General features: G+C 42.1%; 2 protein-coding genes across 6 annotated transcripts in view; both read left to right on the top strand.

The window, feature by feature from the left end:
• c2h10orf90 (chromosome 2 C10orf90 homolog) overlaps positions 1–10785 on the top strand; it is a 36759-nt gene extending 25974 nt beyond the window's left edge. For 2 of the 4 annotated variants that reach the window (XM_028970423.1, XM_028970424.1), the window contains exons 8-11: positions 822–969; positions 3287–3350; positions 4505–4586; positions 9689–10785. In XM_028970423.1, coding sequence (XP_028826256.1) covers positions 822–969; positions 3287–3350; positions 4505–4586; positions 9689–9727 — 333 coding nt within the window. In that variant the 3' untranslated portion in view covers positions 9728–10785. The remainder of the gene's footprint in view (positions 1–821; positions 970–3286; positions 3351–4504; positions 4587–9688) is intronic. The other 2 variants (XR_003748927.1, XM_028970425.1) reach the window with 2 other exon arrangements.
• Positions 10786–13278: 2493 nt separating this feature from the next.
• Positions 13279–20851, top strand: part of adam12a (ADAM metallopeptidase domain 12a) — a 93873-nt gene continuing 86300 nt past the window's right edge. For both annotated transcript variants that reach the window (XM_028962371.1, XM_028962380.1), the window contains exon 1: positions 13279–13668. In XM_028962371.1, the coding sequence (XP_028818204.1) occupies positions 13560–13668 (109 nt within the window). In that variant the 5' untranslated portion in view covers positions 13279–13559. The remainder of the gene's footprint in view (positions 13669–20851) is intronic.

A 20851-nucleotide genomic window follows, 5' to 3' on the forward strand; every position in this document is an offset into this window, starting at 1 on the left:
AAATACTAACAACTGCTAACTGGAAAATTTTAGTTTGTGGACCACTCTCTACCAAACAGTATCCTAGTGTGAAAAAAAAAACATTGCTGCAGTGCCAAGCAACGCACTATATTTTCAGTGATGACATACTCACCACAGAAGTAGATTGACAACAGGCTGTAAATATACACCTCTGTGTATGCATAAACTGTTTTGTATCTAATACAATGCAGTGTAAACACTTTGTGGCTGCTTAATGAGAGCAGAAGTTTTTTCTAAATTTCTAATTCGAAAAATATAGAAAAAGACCTTACCCTACCATCAAAACATGTCTTAAATGTTGCAAGAACCATAACTGATTTAAAATGTGTCTTGCAGCTATTCAAATACAAAATATACATTTTGCAAAACAAATCTTGCTGCAACAGTTTTAATAACAACAGGACTGCTGATTTCTGTATTTACCAGGAAAAATTATACAACTAGAAACAACTTGATTTTGTTGATTTTCATTTGAAGATATCAGGTTCTCCACCTCCTCAATGAATGCTCTCTCATTGTTGTTGGAGATGAAGCCCAGCACCAGTGTGTCATTAGTTTTATTGAGTTGGAGCTACCATAAAAACGACTGCATTCACCCTAATTAGATTTAGCACATCTAATGCTAAATCCAATCTTAATTTAACTTTTTCCATTTAAACATATAGGAGGTAAATTGTTGCTATTAATAGTAAATCCAGATGCTGAAAAGTGATAATCAAAATATTGTTTAAATTGTGTGTCACACCCACAAACCCACATACATTACCCCTCACACAGTGTTTACTGGTTTGCTTTGGCAGGAGGCCCTTGAAAGACGCAGGCCAGACTTTATTACCCACTCTGAGGGTAGAGTGAGGGATCTGCAAAGACGGGCCCAGGAAAGACGTGCCTCACACAACTTCCACAAAAATGCCCAAACGGCATCCAGAAATGGAGGTCCAGGCAAAGGTAACTACAAAAATGTTTACTGAAATATTCGGTTCATAGATGTGGTGGCAACATGCCATGTCACGCTCTACTTTTGTGCAATGGTGATGCAAAGGCATTTGTTGCTACAACACCACAAATCTACCTCACTGCTAATGGCACTCATGTTTGCAGGCTTATTATCATAAAGTCGTGGGGCGGCATTCAAATAGAGATATCACCCTAATACGCCATGTGGATCTGATTGCTGCTTTCCGCAGTTCTGTCAGAGAGAGGAGCTTCCCTGCAGAATACGGAGCAGTGATGAGAAAGCCACCTGTGTGTGAGCAAGCATGTGTATTAAAGCCATTACTGGATTTTGCAGGGTCTGCTGCCCCCTTTTGATGACTGAAACCAGTCACTCATTGCCAAGGACTACTGCAGTGCAATGGCTTGACTCCTTGGATTTCTAGTTCCTGCTATTTTATTTGCATATACAAAGAAAAACATACACATAAAAATACCAAGCATAAGAAAAAATATAAAATGAAAATAAAAAGAAAATAAAAATGAAAATAAAAAATTGAATAGAAAAGAATAAACATCTTACATTCGTCAAAGATTCAATTTTCAAGATTGGTTTATTGTCAGTACAACAGTATACAATATATTGAAATAATATTTCACACAGACCCCCCCATAGTGCAATCAAAAAAGAAAGAAAAAAATATATGTACTTATACACTAAACTAAACTATACTAACTAAAACAAGAACTTGTGCAGATCTCTATAAGAGAAAAGTAAAACTTTCCTGCACAATGAACAGGACTAACAGGACAACATCATGTAGGATGCTTGTAAGTGGATATGTTGGATATTTCAAACAGGACACACAAGACAGGGCATGTAAGGGATGGAGAACAGGGCATGTAAGGGATGGTGAGAGTCCTTCATTATGTTGCAAGCTTGACGGATTTTTCTCGTAGAGTTGGGAAATGGGTGGAAGTGGAACCCTGATTATGCGCTCTGCTGTCTTCACTATCTGCTGCAGCAACAGTTCCCGTACCAGACAGTGATATAGCAGCAGAGAACACTCTCAATGGTCCCCCGGTAGAATGATGTGAGAATGGGAGTAGGGAGGTTGGCCTCCTTCAGCTTTCTAAGGAAGTGCAGACGTTGCTGGGCTTTCTTGGTGGTGGAGGTGGTGTTGAGGCTCCAGGAGAGGTCATATGTCATGTGCACACACAAGAACTGACAATCTCAACAGCAGATCCATCGATGTGCAGTGGGGTGTGGACAGTCGGTTTCTACGCTAAGTTGACAACCGTCTCTTTGGTCTTGGTGACATTGAGAGTCAGATTGTTGCTCTGGCACCAATCCACCGGTTGTTTTATCTCCTCTCTGTAAGCAGACTCATCGTTGTTGGTGATGAGCCCCACTACTGTTGTTTCATCTGCAAACTTGATGATGTTGTTTGAACTGTACTGTTCAGCACAGTCATGTGTCAGCAGAGTGAACAGCAGTGGGCTGAGCACATATCCCTGTGGGATAACCTGTGCTCAGTCTGAGGATCTTGGAGGTGTTATTTCCTATAGACTCAGACTGGGGCCTGTCTGTTAGGATGTCCAAGATCCAGCTGCAGAGTGGAGAGCTTATTTCCAGCAGGTCCAAATTCCTTACCAGCTTCTGAGGGATGACAGTATTGAATGCTGGGCTGAAGTCAATAAACAGCATTCTAGCGTGTCTTTTTTTGTCGAGGTGGGAGAGGGTTGTGTGAAGGGCAGACAAGATTGCACCAGCTGTGGAGCGGTTTGGCCGGTAGGGGAACTGAAGTGTATCTAGATTCTGTGGAAGTTGGTACTTCACGTGCCTCAAAACCAGCCTCTCAAAGCACTTTGTAATGATGGGTGTGAGTGCTATGGGGCGATAATCATTGAGGCAGGACACAGTTGACTCCTTTGGCACTGGGATGATCTTGGTGGTTTTGAGGCAAATATGTACCACGGCTGAACTCAGCGATGTGAAGATATCAGTGAAGATGACTGCAAGTTGGTCAGCAGACTCCCGTAGCACCCGACCAGGCATTTTAATTACATTTCTAGTGTAAAAAATATTATTTAAAAAAATTTGTATGTATGTGTGCTGTCATTGGTTATGCTCATTGGTTTGCTCTCACCAACACTTTGGAATCGACATCTAAAGGCGTCACAAGTGGTCAGCAACTGTAAGCAGACCGCTTTAATAGAGATTACTCAAAGCTGTAGGACATAAATTTAGGAAACACAGCAACTGCAAAATTATGCTTTACAACTTTATCAGACTGCACGTCGGAATGTGTGTGTGTGTGTTTTTTTCCAGATATCCTTTTCAGAAACACAGATAGATCCATTTTTAGGAGGGAGAAACAGCCAAGATGTCGGAAGTGAGTTACATTCCAGTCTCCCCTTCTGCCTACTGTCAGCTGCATCCCAGCCTTCTCAGAATTCGCCTTTATCGACAGTCATCTCATTCTCTCGTTCTTTCTTCGCTCAGACAGCAGGAGGCATCAGAGTCTCCATCTGAATGCTACAGCACTATTACTATTACGATTTGTGGGTAGAATGTAGAATTGAGAATTCTTTTACAAAAAGAACAACAACATCCCAATGTAATAACTTTTAACGCATGAGTCACAAATCTGTGGATTTGTGTAACACATGTGCCTAAATAGTGGCCAAAAGTTTTGAGAATGACACAAATACTGGTTTGCCACTTAATCCCCAAAAAGCATTTTGTGGACATTCAAAATCCCGCAAATTCTGACAAGCCCGAGACACTGATTATGAAGCAATGGGTTGCCATCAGTCACAATTTGGCCCAGAAGTTGGTTGACAGCATGCTAGGGCGAATTGCAGAGGTCTTGGAAAAAAGGGCCAATATTGACTCTTTGCACAAACTTGAGGTAAATGTTGACAAAAGCCTTTGAAAATAATAAAATGCTTGTAATTATATTAATTATACATGAAAGAAACAACTGAAGAAAGAATATCTAAAACACCAAAGCACCAAACAGTATTTTTGTCATTCTCAAAATGCATTGAAATATGGCAATAGCTATGGCAGCTATGCTTTAGGTGGTGTTTAAATTTAGCAGATGTAAGGAGACATATCAAAGTGGTTCTGGTCATTTCTTTCCATTAGCATAATTTTCATTTTCAATTTGCATATTACAAGTGTATATTACATATGGCATATACGGCTAAATCAAAGAGTGGTTAATTTCAGCATACTGGGACCCTGTCACTTATTGTGCCACATTTATTTCAAGATTCGCCGTTCCCTGTCTTAATCCAATGCTACCTAAAAAGAACCCTTCCCAGCAGTCTTGCGACTTCATTTTTGGATCATCTTCTTGTGTCACAGTCTTGATAGCCCAAAGCACAGTCCAACCCTGCCATATTAAATGTTGCTCTTACATTATTACAGAATTTTAACACAGCACAGTCTAGCACAGTCTTGTAACAGAACATTTTAATTCAAAATGTAGTATGCTGTTGAAAAAAAAAAACAGGTGAAAAAAAGGTTTCTTGTTTACAGCCTGGATATGAAAAGGAGAAGAGAAGAGAAGCGGAAAGATGTGTCACAGGCCAACAGACTGAGAGCCGAGCTCTTTAAGAAGGTATGAGAGTTTATACTACCAACATCAAGTGTATTTCACTCAACAGGATCTTTACTGGGCACCACTATATTATCTGGCTTTATTCACCTGCCTCCGCCGCCATCACAATATGCAGAGTTTGTTGAGGAGAAATCCACCTTTTATCATTTGGATGGCATGGTTCATCTCAACTGTACCATCTGTACTAGTCAGCCACTTTACTGCATAGTTCCGGGCCCTGGCTCCCAAGACCCCCATGGGTCTCCAAGCCCCCAAGATGATTTATTATAAATATGCAGCAAGGTGGTCAATTGAGATATACTCTTTTGATGTGCTTTGATGCACATCGATTGGCACCTCTTGGTACAGCCCCAACACGCCAGCTTGACGCCACCTGCACAACGATCCTCTCGGCTGCCCTCTCGCAACACAACTTTTTCCTTTAGTCAGGGTTATCTTGTTTTTTGACCAACATTTTATTTCCTTTTACACTTCCTTATAAAGAAAGTGCATCTAGAGATCACTTTGTTATTTTCTCCCAGCCATCTGCTCCACAATCAGAGGTATCCTGAAATCAAATTAATGGTGCAAATATGGGTTGTGGAAGTGACGTCATTTGTGTGACTAAATGGGAGATTCTGGATATAGAAACTGCAGTATAGCAATATTGTCATCAATGAAAATTAAGAGACATTTTAGTATAGTTTGTATTTTTAGTATAGTTTGACTATATTTAGTCTCGTTTTTATTCGGCAGCAATATTACATTGCATATTTTGTTATAGTCATTGTCACATGACATCTTGTCTCGTCTCGTCACATCATAAAGGTTCATTGACAAAGATATTTTGTCATAAAATTTGTTGAAAACAAAAAATCACGCAAATTTTTTTGGTTACCATCAATTAATGAGCTGTATTAGGTCCACTGGTGAAGTGAATTCTGAATTCTGATATAGATTCTCATTAGTCTAACTGGACTGAGAAGCTTTAGAGTTTATTAAACATGGCAGACTTAAGACAATACCCAGGGTGAGCTTTAGTTACACCTTCTTTCTAATGGTAATTTTTATTAATGGTAATAGGTGATGGCTGTGCTTTGCCTATAATAATTGTTTTAATGAGTTTATTTTTAAAAGCGTATCTGTATAGGAAAATATAAATTGTAAGAAGCCAGACCAGCAGCAATGTTAGTAGAGCTGCTGTCGTTTAGTGGTTGACCCACTTTGAACCATAAATTCATTTATTCAGTTCAGCTAAAGCATGGCAGAACTGTCTTGAAAAAGGAACTGGTGCTCCTGGCCCACATTGTGTCACCATTTCCACGTCTCGTATGCCTAATGATCCTCATGTGTAGCCCATTACAAATTATTGGTATTTTTTAAGCCTCAGACTTGCTCAATCTCTGGTGCCCATCTGCTTTGGTGAGTTTGTGTAACTCATGTTTGTAGCAAAAGCTGTTCTGCCGGACTTGTGCCTCATCTCTGGTATAACAGGAACAGCTCTTGAACAAGGGGCAATTCAGTATACCAAAAAACTCTGGAACATTCTCTGTTAATAACAGAGAACAATTAAAGCATGTTGGGTCCCTGACAAAAAGGACATGGTGGAATATTTCTAAAACAAGCCTTGTGAGAGATATTAAAATGGGTTTACGAGATTAAACTATTTTCTCACTACCATGTGTCATGATTAAGGAGATAAATAGATTTATTTGAATCATATTTATGATTCTTTTTGTGACTAACAGTAGTCAGTAGACAGTATCTTGTTAATTTAGATTTACAGCAATTGGCAGATGTTCTTATCCAGAACGTCTAACATAAATTTTTAATGATGTCTATCATTATAATCCTGCATTTGATTTAATAGGACTGATCTGAAAATACCTTTAGTTCAATAACTCAGAACCCAACATTAATGTTAGTAAAGATTCTAAATGTGATGTTGAGTACATGTGGGCTTGAGGGTATTTTCTTACCAATAAAAGTGGCTTAAAACTATGAATTTTCGTTACTACACATAATGATGGACTGTGTTCAAAAACATTATGATACATTATGACTGATTAGTATTTTAGTAATAGTAGCAATTAGCAGTGTTGGGAATGTTACTTTTAAAATTTATTCCGCTACACTTTACAAAATACATGCCTCAAAATGTAGTTTGTAAAGTATTCTGTTAAGTTACTCAATGTGAGTTACATTGAGTGGTCACCAACATATTCCATCACTTAGTTAAAATAAAAAGTAGCCTTGCACAAGAAAAATTACCCTCTTTTTGATTAGGACCGCACCTTCCCCCAATTACAGCCATCTCCGTTCCGTGCGGCCCTCCTCAAACCCTCAGAGCGGCAAGGTTAAACTGGGTGATGGCGTGTCACCTTACATACACTCAGTCCATGCGCACTGTAAGAGAATAAAGATCATGGTGTAATAGTGAATTAAATCATATTTATTTACAATTTCAGGGGTAGCATGGAATTATGGGCGCTGAAACAGAGCGCAAACTTGAGGGACTGCGCATGCGCAGATCCGCTAGGTAGCACAACTTGGTATGCAGCATGTTTCAACAGAACACCTGTGTTATGCGTGGTCCACGCAGCGTGGAATTACCAGAGGGGATAGCCTAACGTATGAAACAGGAAAAGACCGCTGTGTAATCCATTTATTTAAAAAAAAGTAACTGTATTCTGATTATCACTCATTTAAACAACGAAATACAGTTACTCATATTTTGTATTCTAAATACATAATGCCAGGACATGTATTCCATTACTCCCCAACTGTCAATTAGTAGTAGGAACTATAGTAGGAACTATAGAAGTGCTCATGGCAGTGGTGGCCTAGAGGTTAAGGAAGCAGCCCTGTAATCAAAAGGTTGCTGGTTTGAATCCCAATCCACCGAGGTGCCACTGAGGTCATGGCTGCCAACTGCTCACCAAGGGTGATGGGTTAAAAGCCGAGGACACATTTTGTTGTGTGCATGTGTGCTGTGTTGCAGTGTAACAGAATCGCTTCTTTTCACAAAAAGTTTTTTTTTTGTTGTGACCACCAGAGGCTGCTGTTGTACTGTTTTAGTCTATATCTGTTCTGGGAATAGTTTCAGTCCTCAGAAATACCTGGTAACTGTATGCTTTATGATGGTTACAATTATTTCCCCCTTTACTGTAGATCCTGCACATTCTTCATAACTGGCAAATGAGTAGCGATGTGCTTTTTTTTCTCAACAAATACTCTCAGAGCTCCCTGTCTTCAGTTCGGTTCATTTCTCTGTGAGTATTTGGATCATTCTGGGTTGACGAGAGCACTGTATTGAGGAGAGAGAGAGAGTGTGTGTAAATATGTTAGTGACACAGACTCCTGTGCTGGCATGGTGTGCCACTCTGAAGATCTCCATTGTGCAGAGTGTGTATGGACCTTGTGTTCTGAACAAACAAGGCCTTCCTGCCAGGGTCCAGGCTCAGTGGCTGTATATTACACACTACAGATACCCACAATCATACTCACACACACACACACACACACACACACACACACACATGCAGATTTGCTACCAGTAAAGTAAAAACAAAACAAAAATTATTAAAAATCTACTGTGTTTTTTCCACACTTTTACTATTTCTTATCTTGTAATTTGTAATCTAAAGGAGAGGACACATACAAATGTATGGCTTCATGTTAGACTTTGGGTCTCCCTTGTACCACCTGTTTTCCACTCATACTCCTCACATACCCCTTTTGACACAATCCTGTGCAGTGATTTTTTTAGATAAGAGCGGATGGTGGAACCTGCTGCCTGATGTGTCCAGAGCAGGGGTCAAATTCGATAAGGGCCACTGATGACATTGTCAACTCATAAAAGTCAAGTAAAAAAATCAAGTAAACAGAAAAAAGTGTAATGTTTCTGGACATTTTTGTGAATTATTAATAGTTCCTGCATATTTAACAAACACAGTCTAACATATGTGTTATTTTTGTCATTATCCGGTCCGGCAGGGTTACTCCGGATCCGGAGTTCGGAGTTTCATGTTCGTTCTGTGTAATGTTCCCTGATCTAAAGTGAAGTGATTGTCACATGTGATACATAGCAGCACAGCACACGGTGCACACAGTGAAATTTGTCCTCTGCATTTAACCCATCACCCTGAGTGAGCAGTGGGCAGCCATGACAGCCATGAGCAGTGTGTGGGGACGGTGCTTTGCTCAGAGGCACCTTGGCGGATCGGGATTCGAACCGGCAACCTTCTGATTATGGGGCCACTTCCTTAACCGCTAGGCCACCACTGCCCCTATTACGGGGCCACTAAATTTTACAGAGCTTGCTCACTGCCGTCACGACCGACTGTTATCACATGTGTATCATTGTATAAAACTATCCTGTTCGTGTCTGTTCACCGTCAGGTCATTGTCTGGTGATGTTCCCTTCTCGTGTGTATTATGTGCCTGTGTCGTCGTGCGTATGCGTCCTCCTTCCTCGCCATTTCCAGCCAATGTGACAATTTTATATACATACCAACTTGCCAAAATATGGTAATCAAATAAGTAACAAAAAAAAAAAAAACTGAGGACATACGCAGCTGCTTTTCTTGTACTGTCATGACACTTGACAACGCTTCTGCTCACACATTTCAGCTACATTTGGCCTGATAGAGGCCACAGATTACATGCCATTACTGAACAATCTTTTTGTGCATCCGGACACAAGATATCTTCAACTTCCATTTTTTTTCAGAAACAACGCTTCAAAAATTGGCTTTCCTGATTTTGTGATTTAACTCAATGCATACTTGGCATCAACAGCATCAGCATCCGTTTTGGCCTTGCAGAAAATACTGAGAAATGCAGAGAAATTTGTCCTTAATAACCTAAAAAACCTGGGTCCTACATCTCTTGGAGATGATGTCCTGCAGAGAAGGAAGATGTTACCTGTAGATACTGCAGAGTTAGACCCCTATTATGAATACCTGCTGGCCTTTTCTGAAAATGTCATTAGATTCTTGTCTTTTCCATCTTGCTGTTTTGAAATGTTGCTAGTAGTCATGAAAAATTCCTTGGAGGAACCAGCTCATTGAATGAAAACCTCATTTTTTTTAACTGATTGTTCTGCTTATACTCCCTTGCAGAAATTGCTGGACCAGCTTCTCCACAGAGGCACAGACTGAGGATGCGCTGAAAACCACAGAACCAGGACTGTTTTGGTTAACTCTATTTTGACTGATGTTGTTCCCGACACCTGCTGTTCATCACATAAGTTTTGATTCAGTCAAACAAAACATAATCCCCTCTCGGTATCTATGGTATACTTTTCATTCCCTGTGGGGGTGGGCTTTCTTGCTTCTACATATGCCATAGCACATCTGCAATAATGATGATTATTACATGTGGGCAAGTCAAAGAGAAAGGTTTGATGTGATAAATTAATTTACTGTAACGCATTAATGTGAGTGACTGAGACACAATGAGTTGTAGTCAACACAGTAGATAGCTTAAATAGGTTAAATTGAACAGCAAACATCTGATGTGAGTGACATTTAAATATATGACATAAAAATATGTCTAGAGACCATGCAATCTAAAAACAATGCAAGACTGGACTACAGGACCGGATACAGAATCGCAAAACTCCCCAACCCATTGTCCATTAGCTCCAGGAATTTGACCCCTCAGCATGGGAATTCCCTGCTAATGAAGACTCAAGGCTGGATGCATCTGAATGGGCTGATTGTATGTGGGCTGCCAGATCAGCCAATGAGCAGTTAGGCCATGCTGTTCTACGACAATGTGCAGATCCTGGAGGAGACTGCTTCAGCATAGAGTCTAAAACTGAGTAGATAATTTTAAATATTATCAGTAAGGGTAGTAGTAGCCTAGTATGTAACACACTCACCTAGGAACCAGAAGACCAAAGTTGTCTCCTTGAGCAAAAAAACTACTGATTGTAAGTCTGATTGTATGCCATAAATGTAAGCTCATACTATTCCTACATTATTGTACTATATAAATAAAAGTAACATACAGCAGTGTACATTACTATTAAATATTTTGGGACTCATATGTATGGCTGATTTCTGATAATATATCAATAATGTACAATGTAAAGTGTTTTAATGCAGGGATGGTTTATTAATTTAATTGTGCATATTTTATATGTTCCTGTTATGATAAATAGGTTCTGATGCCTGTAGACTGATGTGTACAAATAAAATAAACATTAAAGATATGTGGTTGTGGACTTTGTAATGCATTACTAATTCTGGGGTGTATGTACTGCGGTATCTTGAAACTGCACATTGCGCAAGCAATTTACGTTCACAGCTCATTGCTGCACATGGCCTTTGGTTTTGAAGCATTTGCTTGCAACACAAGGCGAAAGGCACTGGGGTTGGTTAGAATTTTTACTGTGTATATTTCATCTTACAAAAATCCAGCACAGATTCCTGCCCTCTAGGCCAACTAGCATAGAGTGTGAAAACCGATGTTAATTTATATATTTTAGGATTTTTTTTTCTTCCTACTAATTCAGACTCCTAAGAAGCCCATTAAAAATTTAATCATCCTGCTGCTGTACTACTCACACACACCTGCATCTGATCACTGGCACAAATGGACCGAGCACATAATTTGAGACACGCCCACTTCAATACACCACACCTGGGCACCTCCTAACCACCACTCTTTAAAGTTCCTGTGCACCAACTAGTGGGTGTCTGATAGAAAATGGTTTACTACAGAGTCTGATTTGTTACTTTAATTTTGTAAGTCAGTTTGTATGTATATTGCACTCCCCTGGCATGACAACACGAGAACTCTGCAAACGTGACAATGGTCTTTGTGGTCTCTTGACACTCCAGTTTGAATAAATTACTGGTGTGCACTTCCAAGATAGTCAAGTATCACAAACTTACTTTGTGTGTGAGTTTCCCCTTTATTCCACATACCACAGACTGTCACTAATGTGAGTCAGGGTTTGAGTTTGAAAACATCTCCACCCATTTGAAATGGAGGTGACAACAGAAATGTGCACAGGACTGCCTGAGTCAGCTCCTCCTGGTCAGCTGGGGCCACTGCTGGTTGCATTCTCACTTAAACACACACATGCAGCAGATTCCAGGGAGGAGCCCACACACAGGTCCACATCAGCTGTATTTTTATAAGGGACTTGTTGGCCCAAACCTGTGTGTGTGTATATGTGCTCAGTATTACAGTAAATCCCAGCCCAGTTCTTAGTCAGTGTGTGATGCATTCTCCCTGATGCCATTCTACAACTATGCTTCAGCAGCTCTGAGCTCAAGAATCTTCTGGATGTGTCCATTTTTTTCCCCACTCATTCGACAATTCAAAATGCATCTGTTTTACAAATTTTGTTTTGTGTGTAAGTTCCACTTTATGTACTTTGCAAGTTGCAAGCTGTGCATCTGTTTTCCAAATCTTGTTTTGTGTGTAAGTTCCACTTTATGTACTTTGCAAGTTGCAAGCTGTGCATCTGTTTTCCAAATCTTGTTTTGTGTGTAAGTTCCACTTTATGTACTTTGCAAGTTGCAAGCTGTGCATCTGTTTTCCAAATCTTGTTTTGTGTGTACGTTCCACTTTATGTACCTTGCAAGTTGCAAGCATGCAGCTGTGACAACATTAACCTCTCATGTCCACTGTTGGCAGGTGAAATAATGTCATGGGTGCGAATAGCAGATTGGCCTAGGATTTGATTCTGTTGTGATCTATTTCCATAAGAGACAAAGCAGAATTATCCATATCCATAGAGAAGCATGTACATGTGACCTTGACCTTGATCATTTAATTCATGAGTCCAAGCAAACATTTACACCAATTTATATAATTTGTACATCTATATGGGTGCTTTATTAAACATTGCTGGAGCACTTTTAACTTTATTTTACTGTGTTAATTTTTTGCCATGCCCTTGTTAAGGTCAGCTTCAGGCACATGTGTGAACTTGTTATGCAGTCCTCTGTTCTCTCTAACAGCTGGTGAGTCTTAAGGTTCATTGATGTGTACTACATTAATTCGTTCATTCCTGCTGCATACTTTGAATGCTGAGCAAGACTCCTAATTTAGAGCGCACACAATAGCAAAGATTGCATCACTTCAAATGTTTCACCCTTATGCACCGTGGTGCCATTTGGCTCAACAGCCCTTGTTAGACGTGCAGTGTTTGCAGGGTGATTGCCGCATCTCACTTATACTTCACCACACTGCACAGTGCTGCATATGAAAGTGAAGTGATTGTCATTGTCAAGCACAGCACACAGTGCACTCAACGAAATGTGTCGTCTGCATTTAACCATCTCCCTTGGGGATTGGTTAAATGCAGAGACCACACTTCTTAGTGTGCACTGAGTGCTGTGCTGTGTCACGTGTGACAACTAATTACTTTCAACAAATATTTATAGTCTGTCATGTTAGGAATCAATCCTGAATTTTTTTGTAAGAAACTGATTTTAAATAAAAAAGGAATATTTGTCATAGGGATATGATTTACCTGATTACCTGTTATTGTCCTAACCACAATTAATCGTTTTAAAATGTAAAACGTGACAGCAATATGTTGTTTATAATGCCCTGGAAGATTTAATCTAATACTGTGGTTAAATTAAGAATCTGAATTTAAAGTCTGTCACTCTCTTCAACCACGGCAAACTGAAGTCTCTTTAGGACCCGGGGGTCTCCGGGCACCCAGCACATGGTCGCACTCAGAGACAACAATAAGTCTGTAAGCCGTTTTCTAGGCGACCCCGGCGGGACCCTTCCCGAAGCGCGTTCCTCCACACGCATGTCTGTCCTGCGCTGTTTCCCTCCCCATGTAGCCCCGGCCGGGAAGTTTCTGTGCGGACTTGGGGTCTCTCCAGGATTCTCTGTTCTCTCGCGGTCGATCAGATTTCAGGAAGTCCTGCGCTGCGGATCAGCTTCTCTACTGTACATGATGGTGGCGCTGCCGTGATCCACTCGGGCTTCTGCGCTCATCCCGAGCCGGTCAACATGTCAAGCGGGCGCTGGACGCACAACTTCGCATTTCTCGTTGCGCTTTCTGTAGTGTCCATCTCCGGCGTCGCCTGTCTCCATAGCCCAGCGCCCAAAGCTATGGAAGGTAAGAGTGCACACAATTATTGTGTTGAAATATTTCTTGCTAATTTAAATTAGTACCGAAGCAAAATTGCGTTGTACAGTATTTGATGAATGGTTTCTAATGGTATAAACAATACAATTTGTGGTATGTGTTTACGAATTTTAGGAGTACTGCCTATACATTTATATTGGAGTTTATGAAGTCATACACATGGGTGTAATTAACATGGGGGTATATTTTTCAGTACAGTGAGTTGATATATCGTCGATAAAAAAACGTGTAAAATGTTTTAAAATCCCTTTCCAGTATATCTTTTTCAATGCCTGTAAATTACAGCATTACGAAAAAGATTTAATAAAATAGCATAACATTGTTATTTCAATGGCTTTTAACGTGTTTGCATACAATTTTGTAGTAACACATTAAATACACTCGCACGTAAGCTTTATTAATTTATTAAAATGCTATTTAAATGTTTTCAAGTACATAATTGTTATCGCTGATTGAGTATGGGCCGTAGGATTTTAATATACAAATGACCATAAACTGAGCCATAAAGTGAACTCCAACGTACTCACGCACAATGGACAGCAGATTGTGCAGCCACAAGTAATAAAGTGCGCCGTCGGGCCGCGCCCGGATGTAAACTTCTTTCATTTGAACATCATTACGTGCACCATCGTGCGAGAAAGCGGTGGTCTCACGGGGTTAATTGCATGCACATGGTGTTTAATTGTTACAAATCCAAATGAGTAATGGTGGATGCTGTATTGGTCTGAAGTTAACTCTAGCAGCAGGTTTATGGGGGTGGAGGTGCAACAAAAAAAACAGACTTTTTTCTTTTATGTGTCAAAATGTCTAATGTGGATGTCAAAGTTTATGTATATATATATATATATATTTTTTGGAGGGGGGGTCAGATCATCTTTGTGTTACAACAACAACTTCCTACCTACAAAAAAAAAAAATCATAAATCTGCTAGACTTCAAGACAGAGAGCATGGATGACAGTCACCCTGTCAGGGGATGAGGTGGGGGGTGAGCAGAGCTGTGTCCGAGAGGGGAGAAGAGTCATAAATCTTGACCTTTTCCCCTACAATGACAGGAGAGTCATAAATCAACAAAACTTCTTCACATTGACAGGGGCGTCATAAATCATTTTTGCCACAAAGTGCCTGATAAGTACTACTAGCCTAATTTGCAGTTTAATTTAATCCTCATTACACAAAGGACCAAGACTGTTTGGAAAGTGCTGGTAGGATAAGCGAGCCTTACTCTCAGGTGTTCCACTGTCATCCAGGGCAAAGCCTCAGCGGGAAGTCTTTTACCTGATTATGGTGATTAGATACTGTGATACTGCCCTGGAGAGGTTACCATGTGAACAGGTGACCTGATGTACCTTCATAGAGCACATTGGAAGGGGGGGGGTAAATTAGTGGAGATAATCAAGAGTCCCGAGTTTATGAGCTTGTAGAAGCTGTGTGTGCATTGTTTATGTGAAATGAAATTTAAAGGCAATGTTTATAGCCTCAAGCCCCTTATGTTATGTACTTTGCATCGTCTCTGCATATCCTCTCAGCAGGAAGAGGCTATGGGATTATTTCTGCCAGCAGCTGACATCTTTTTCCAGACTCACTGTAAAATAATCGGTCAGTTTTTTTTATGCCCCATCTTCGCCCCATCTTGCTCCTGTTCCAAGAATGAGAGCCTTGACTTTCCCAAGCAGCAGCAGAAGTGGCTGGAGAGGAGCATCTTCAATAAGCCCCCCCATCCCTCATCCTCCCCAGCCCCGGACTGATGAATCTTTCATCTGCAAGTGGGGTGAAAAGAGACCATGAAGGCTTTGGATGGCCTCAGTTGAGCAGATAACCTTGTACTGGGCCTTCTGTTGCCCAGATGGGCCTTTAACAGGGCTCTGGCAGAGAGCTCCAGCTGTCTGGAGATGCTTCCACTGCCTAAATGAGTTACAGCTGGTCTCTCTTTAACCTCTCAAACCTCCTCTCAACCACCAACTGGGGCTCCAGGATGCTCCCTCTTTGTAGTGGTCAAAGGGCAACATGTTCCTGCTTGGGGATTTCTGTTACTCCTGTGATGAGCTTGAATATGTCTCGGCAGAGGCTGGTAACAGTAACCCAGGGATCAGGATTTTCTTCAAAGGAGGGAATGTAATGACCTTGAGGGAATCATGTAAGTGGTTTAGTCTTTAATGCCTTCATGAACTACACATGAATGTATACATGGGGAGGATCAAAGCATACAAAATAGGCCAAGTATTTATCAAGTGTAGGACGAAGTGTATGCCATCCTTAGAGGAAATCATTGTTATCAGCCTTAGGTCTATATTTCCCCAGTGGTAAATGAGACTTAGTGGATATGCCATGTTTGATAATGTCACATTCACACATTGGAATGTACTACATTAATATTTATGAGCAAACACTAAAATATAATAAAATGTTTTTTTGTATTGAAACAAATCCCTGATACATGCTTAGTTTGCCAGATGACACAGAATTCTTTTGTAGTTAAATTTCTGAACATGAATTTGAGTACGCTGAATAATAATACTTGAATATTTTACTGTGAATTATTGTCATTGAAAAATATACAGTTCATCCGGAAAGTATTCACAGGGCATCACTTTTTCCACATTTTGTTACATTTTGTTATGTTATATTTTTAACCATACACAACACCCCATAATGACAATGTAAAAAATCATTGTCATTGTCATAGTCATCGTATTCCTCTGCTTATCCGGGTCGCGGGGGCAACATCCCAAGTAGGGAACCCCAGACAGCCCTCTCCCCAGCCAGCTCTACCAGCTCCTCTGGCAGGACCCCAAGGCGTTTCCAGACCAGATTGGAGATATAATTTCTCCAGCGTGTCCTGGGTCGACCCAGAGGCCTCCTGCCAGCAGGACATGCCCGAAACACCTCCTCAGGAAGGTGTCCAGGAGGCATCCTGACCAGATGCCCAAACCACCCCAACTGGCTCCTTTTCGATGTGGAGGAGCAGTGGTTCTACTCTGAGTCCCTCCCGAATGTCAGAGCTCCTCACCCTATCTCTAAGGCTGCACCCGGTCACCCTACGGAGGAAACTCATTTTGGCCGCTTGTATCGTTCTTTTGATAAATCAAAGCTCATGACCATAGGTGAGGATTGGGACAAAGATCGACTGGTAAATCAAGAGCCTTGCTTTCTGGTTCAGCTCCCTCTTCACCACGACAGATCGGCTCAGCGTCTGCATCACGCTGCCCCAATCCGCCTGTCGATCTCCTGCTCCCTTCTTCCCTCACTTGTGAACAAGTTAAACTCCTTGAGGCAGGACCTCTCTCCCGACCTGGACTTGGCAAGGCACCCTTTTTCCGTCGAGAACCATGGTCTCAGATTTGAAGGTTCTGATCCTCATCCCAGCCGCTTCGTGCTCTGCTGCGAACCTACCCAGCAAGAGCTGATGGTCAGAGGCTGATAAAGCTAGGAGGACCACATCATCTGCAAAAAGCAGAGACGAGATTCTCCAGCCACCAAACTCGACACCCTCCACACCATAGATGTGCCTACAACTTCGGTACATATAGGTTATAAACAGAACCTGTGACAAAGGGCAGCCCTGGAGGAGTCCAACCCTCACTGGGAACAGGTCTGACTTACTGCTGGCTATGCGGACCAAGCTCACGCTCCTCTCGTACAGGGACTGAATGACCCTTAACAAAAGGCCATCCACCCCATACTCCTGGAGTAAGCCTTCTCCAAATCCACAAAACACAGGTGGATTGGTTGGGCAAACTCCCATGCCCCCTCCATCACCCTAGCAAGGGTAAAGAGCTAGTCCACAGTTCCACGCCCAGGTTGAAAACCACATTGCTCCTCCTCCTCCTCCTCCTCCTCGGAATGCATGTCAGTGGGATTGAGAAGCTCCTCAAAGTATTTCTTCCACCTCCCAACTATAGCCCCACTCAACGTCAGCAGCTCCCCATCCCCACTGTAAACAGTGTGAGAAAGTTGCTGCCTTCATCTCCTGAGGTGTTGGATGGTTTGCCAGAACCTCTTTGGAAACTGCACCCCACTTGGCCACCTGTCTGCTTCTGGAGACTTACAGATCAGCCATGCCTTGTACACCTCCTTCTTCAACCTGACTGATCCCCTAACCTATGGTGTTCACCAACAGGTATGGGGGTTACTGCCATGACTGGCACCGGCCACCTTGTGACCACAGCTAGCAACAGCTGTCCCCCACTGCTCTTGGGATGCGGTCAAAGCTCTGCCGGAGGTTGGAATTGAAGACCATCTTGACAGGTTCTTCTGCCAGGCGTTCCCAGCAGACCCTCACTATATGTTGGGGTCTGCCAGGTCTACGTGGCATCTTCCCCTGCCATCTGATCCAGCTCACCACCAGGTGGTGATCAGTTGACAGTTCTGCTCCTCTCTTCACCCGAGTGTCCAAAACATATGGCCACAGATCAGATGATGCGACTATACGACAAAGTCAATCGACCTGCAACCTAGGCAGCCCTGGTACAAGTGTACCAATGGGCATCCTTATGTTCGAACATGGCATGTTATGGCCAAACTGCAGCTTGCACAGAAGTCCCATAATGAAACACCACTCAAGTTCAGATCTGGCAGGCCATTTCTACCAAACAGGCCCCTCCAGGTCATGTTGTCATTGCCCACGTGAGCGTTGAAGTCCCCGAGCAGGACAATGTCAGAAGTCCCCCAGTCAGAGCACTATCTATCACTCGTCCCAAGGACTCCAAAAAGGGTTGGTTCTCTGAGCTGCTATTTGGCACATAAGTGCAAACAACAGTCAGGACCCATTCCCCGACCCGAAGGCGTCGAAAGTTACCCTCTCGTCCCCTGGGGCTTACAAAAAGCCAATCCCAGCCCTCCACCTCTCACCCGGGGCAAATCCAGCAAAGGAGAGTGTCCAACCTCTCTCAATGACTTGTGTTCCAGAGCCAATGCTATCTAAAAATGAGCCAATGCTATGTGTCAAGGTGAGTCTGACTATATCTAGTCGGTACCGCTCAACGTCTTCTACAAGTTCCAGCTCCTCACCAGAGAGGTGATGTTTCATGTCCCAATAACCAGTTTCCTTGTCCGGGGATATTGCATGGAACAAAATCTCCAGGACCTGGAAGACTGTATGCACTATTCCCTGTTTCCCTAGTTCTATGGTCATTGTTGGGTCACTTTGGGTCAGGTTTTTGTGGTGTGATTGGCCTTATCTCAGGTCGCAGGAGAGGGTTTTAAGCTTTTACTCTTTGTTTGACTTTTGTTTTGATCCAGAAGAGGCTCTTTAATCCTTAGTGGTTCTCACTTTGACCTTTATGGGGTGTTATCTTTGGCGGGAGTTCATCAATGGAATTTAGAATGCAGATCCATCTCCGGTTCCCTACACATCACAGCTATTTTTAAATTATGCTAAGCAGCCAGGATTTCAGGTTATGTTTGTTATGGGTTACAACCTTGTAGGTATGAAGTCACTCTTTGTAGTTTCATATCCATAAACAAACTTATTAAATTGCATAGCTTTTTGCTCAATATAGGGTCTTTTCAAGTTCTGTAGTTCAAGGACTATATCAACGCTCTCTGCCCACCAATTCCTGCACACCGGTTTTGAGTGCATTGATTTCGGAGTAGAGCTAATTTTCATTGAATTTATAGGCAATAAGTGCAGACTGTAGGTTTTGGATTTGCTTATTTAATTCTGCTTTCTCATCTTTTGCCTTTTGCTGCCAGTATTCTACCTCTTTCTTCAAATTTTAGCCCAATTTTTTTTTTGGCCCAATTTTAGTTCCCTTGTCCCATGAATTTGTTCTCCTTGTTTTTATTAGCCACTTTCACAATATAAATGTAATACCGCAACAAGCTTGAAGTTGGGCTTTGTAATTGTTAGCAGCTTGTTTATAATTTACTATTTAAATATAATAAATAGATGATCATTTAAATCAAAATAATGTTTTTTTTTTGTGATGGGAACTGGAAGGCGGCGACAGGTGATTCTTGGTGTATTTTATCTGTGATGCCCTCAGGTTGTTGCTCATTTATTGAGTTATACTTCCCGTTTGACTCAACTCGACGCTTCACTGTCCATGTAAGCCCAATGGGTTCTGTCCATTTTTTGTGTACTTATATTTTTACTCAAGTGGCAATGACAGCGGGCATTGTAGTGATAAGCCAATCAAATTCTTTATTATTGAACATTTGACAGTGTTGCAAGGTGTTTACGGAGTTTTTGTTTGCGGGACTTTAGTTGAGTGGCAGCATGAACGGGTGACTCATTTTCTATTTAATCAGCGTCCTGATTTCCGGCCAGTGCTCAGTCATTGTGTGTCAACGTGGCAACGACTCACTCACCTCAACTCTCCTCAACTCATCTCCAGTAAGCCCGATTGCCTTTCTCAACCTTGTGTCCCTGTTTGTTCTGTTTTTATGCGAGCATCACCCTCCATGGGGGTTGCAATGCGCTCGGTGGAGTGGTGGAGCCTCACCACCACATCATCTTGCATTTGTGTAGTATGGATTCCCGGAAGGCCACCATCATTGAGTGTCTATCCCAGGAGGTTGATCTCCTTTGGCAGCGCCTGCATGAGGTCACTTCCGTGTATTGCATGAAGCGGTGGCAGCGGTGGCTCATGCTCTGTCTCCTCCATCTTTCCTGCTGGAGCTTTGTCTAGCGCTTTCCGAGCGCCGAGGTTTTTTTCACTTCCCTCTCATTTATTATTGAATTACAAAAGCTGTTACCCTTCATCTCATTCCCTTATCACCCTGCTGGGCGGCAGCGCACTTGTCCTCACCCACCACTGCCTCTCTCACCTAACAGGCCTTTGTAGGAGAACTCAAAAACATATTTTGCCATCCCCAGTCACAGCAACCATCACATTACCATCCCATCTCACTCTGCCTGTTGTTTTGGGATAGGGAACACAAAACAAGACAAATCACTCACCGCACTATCCTGCTGCGTCTCCGAATGGATGCCCACATTGAAACCCTCAGATTCCTCAACACCCCCCATCGTCACCTGTCCTGTTTTGATGGGCCTTGCCTGGCTGGCCACCCACGAGCCTCACCTCTCCTGGTTATCAGGTCTGGTGTTGGAGTGGGGTGCCTCCTGCCACAGTCAGTGTCCTTGCCAATTCAGGTTCCACCCCAGTCATTTAACACCTTACCCTCCTGCTATCACGACATGAGGGCCA

This window comes from Denticeps clupeoides, chromosome 2 (assembly GCF_900700375.1).
Source record: "Denticeps clupeoides chromosome 2, fDenClu1.1, whole genome shotgun sequence".
NCBI classification, from domain to species: Eukaryota; Metazoa; Chordata; class Actinopteri; order Clupeiformes; family Denticipitidae; genus Denticeps; species Denticeps clupeoides.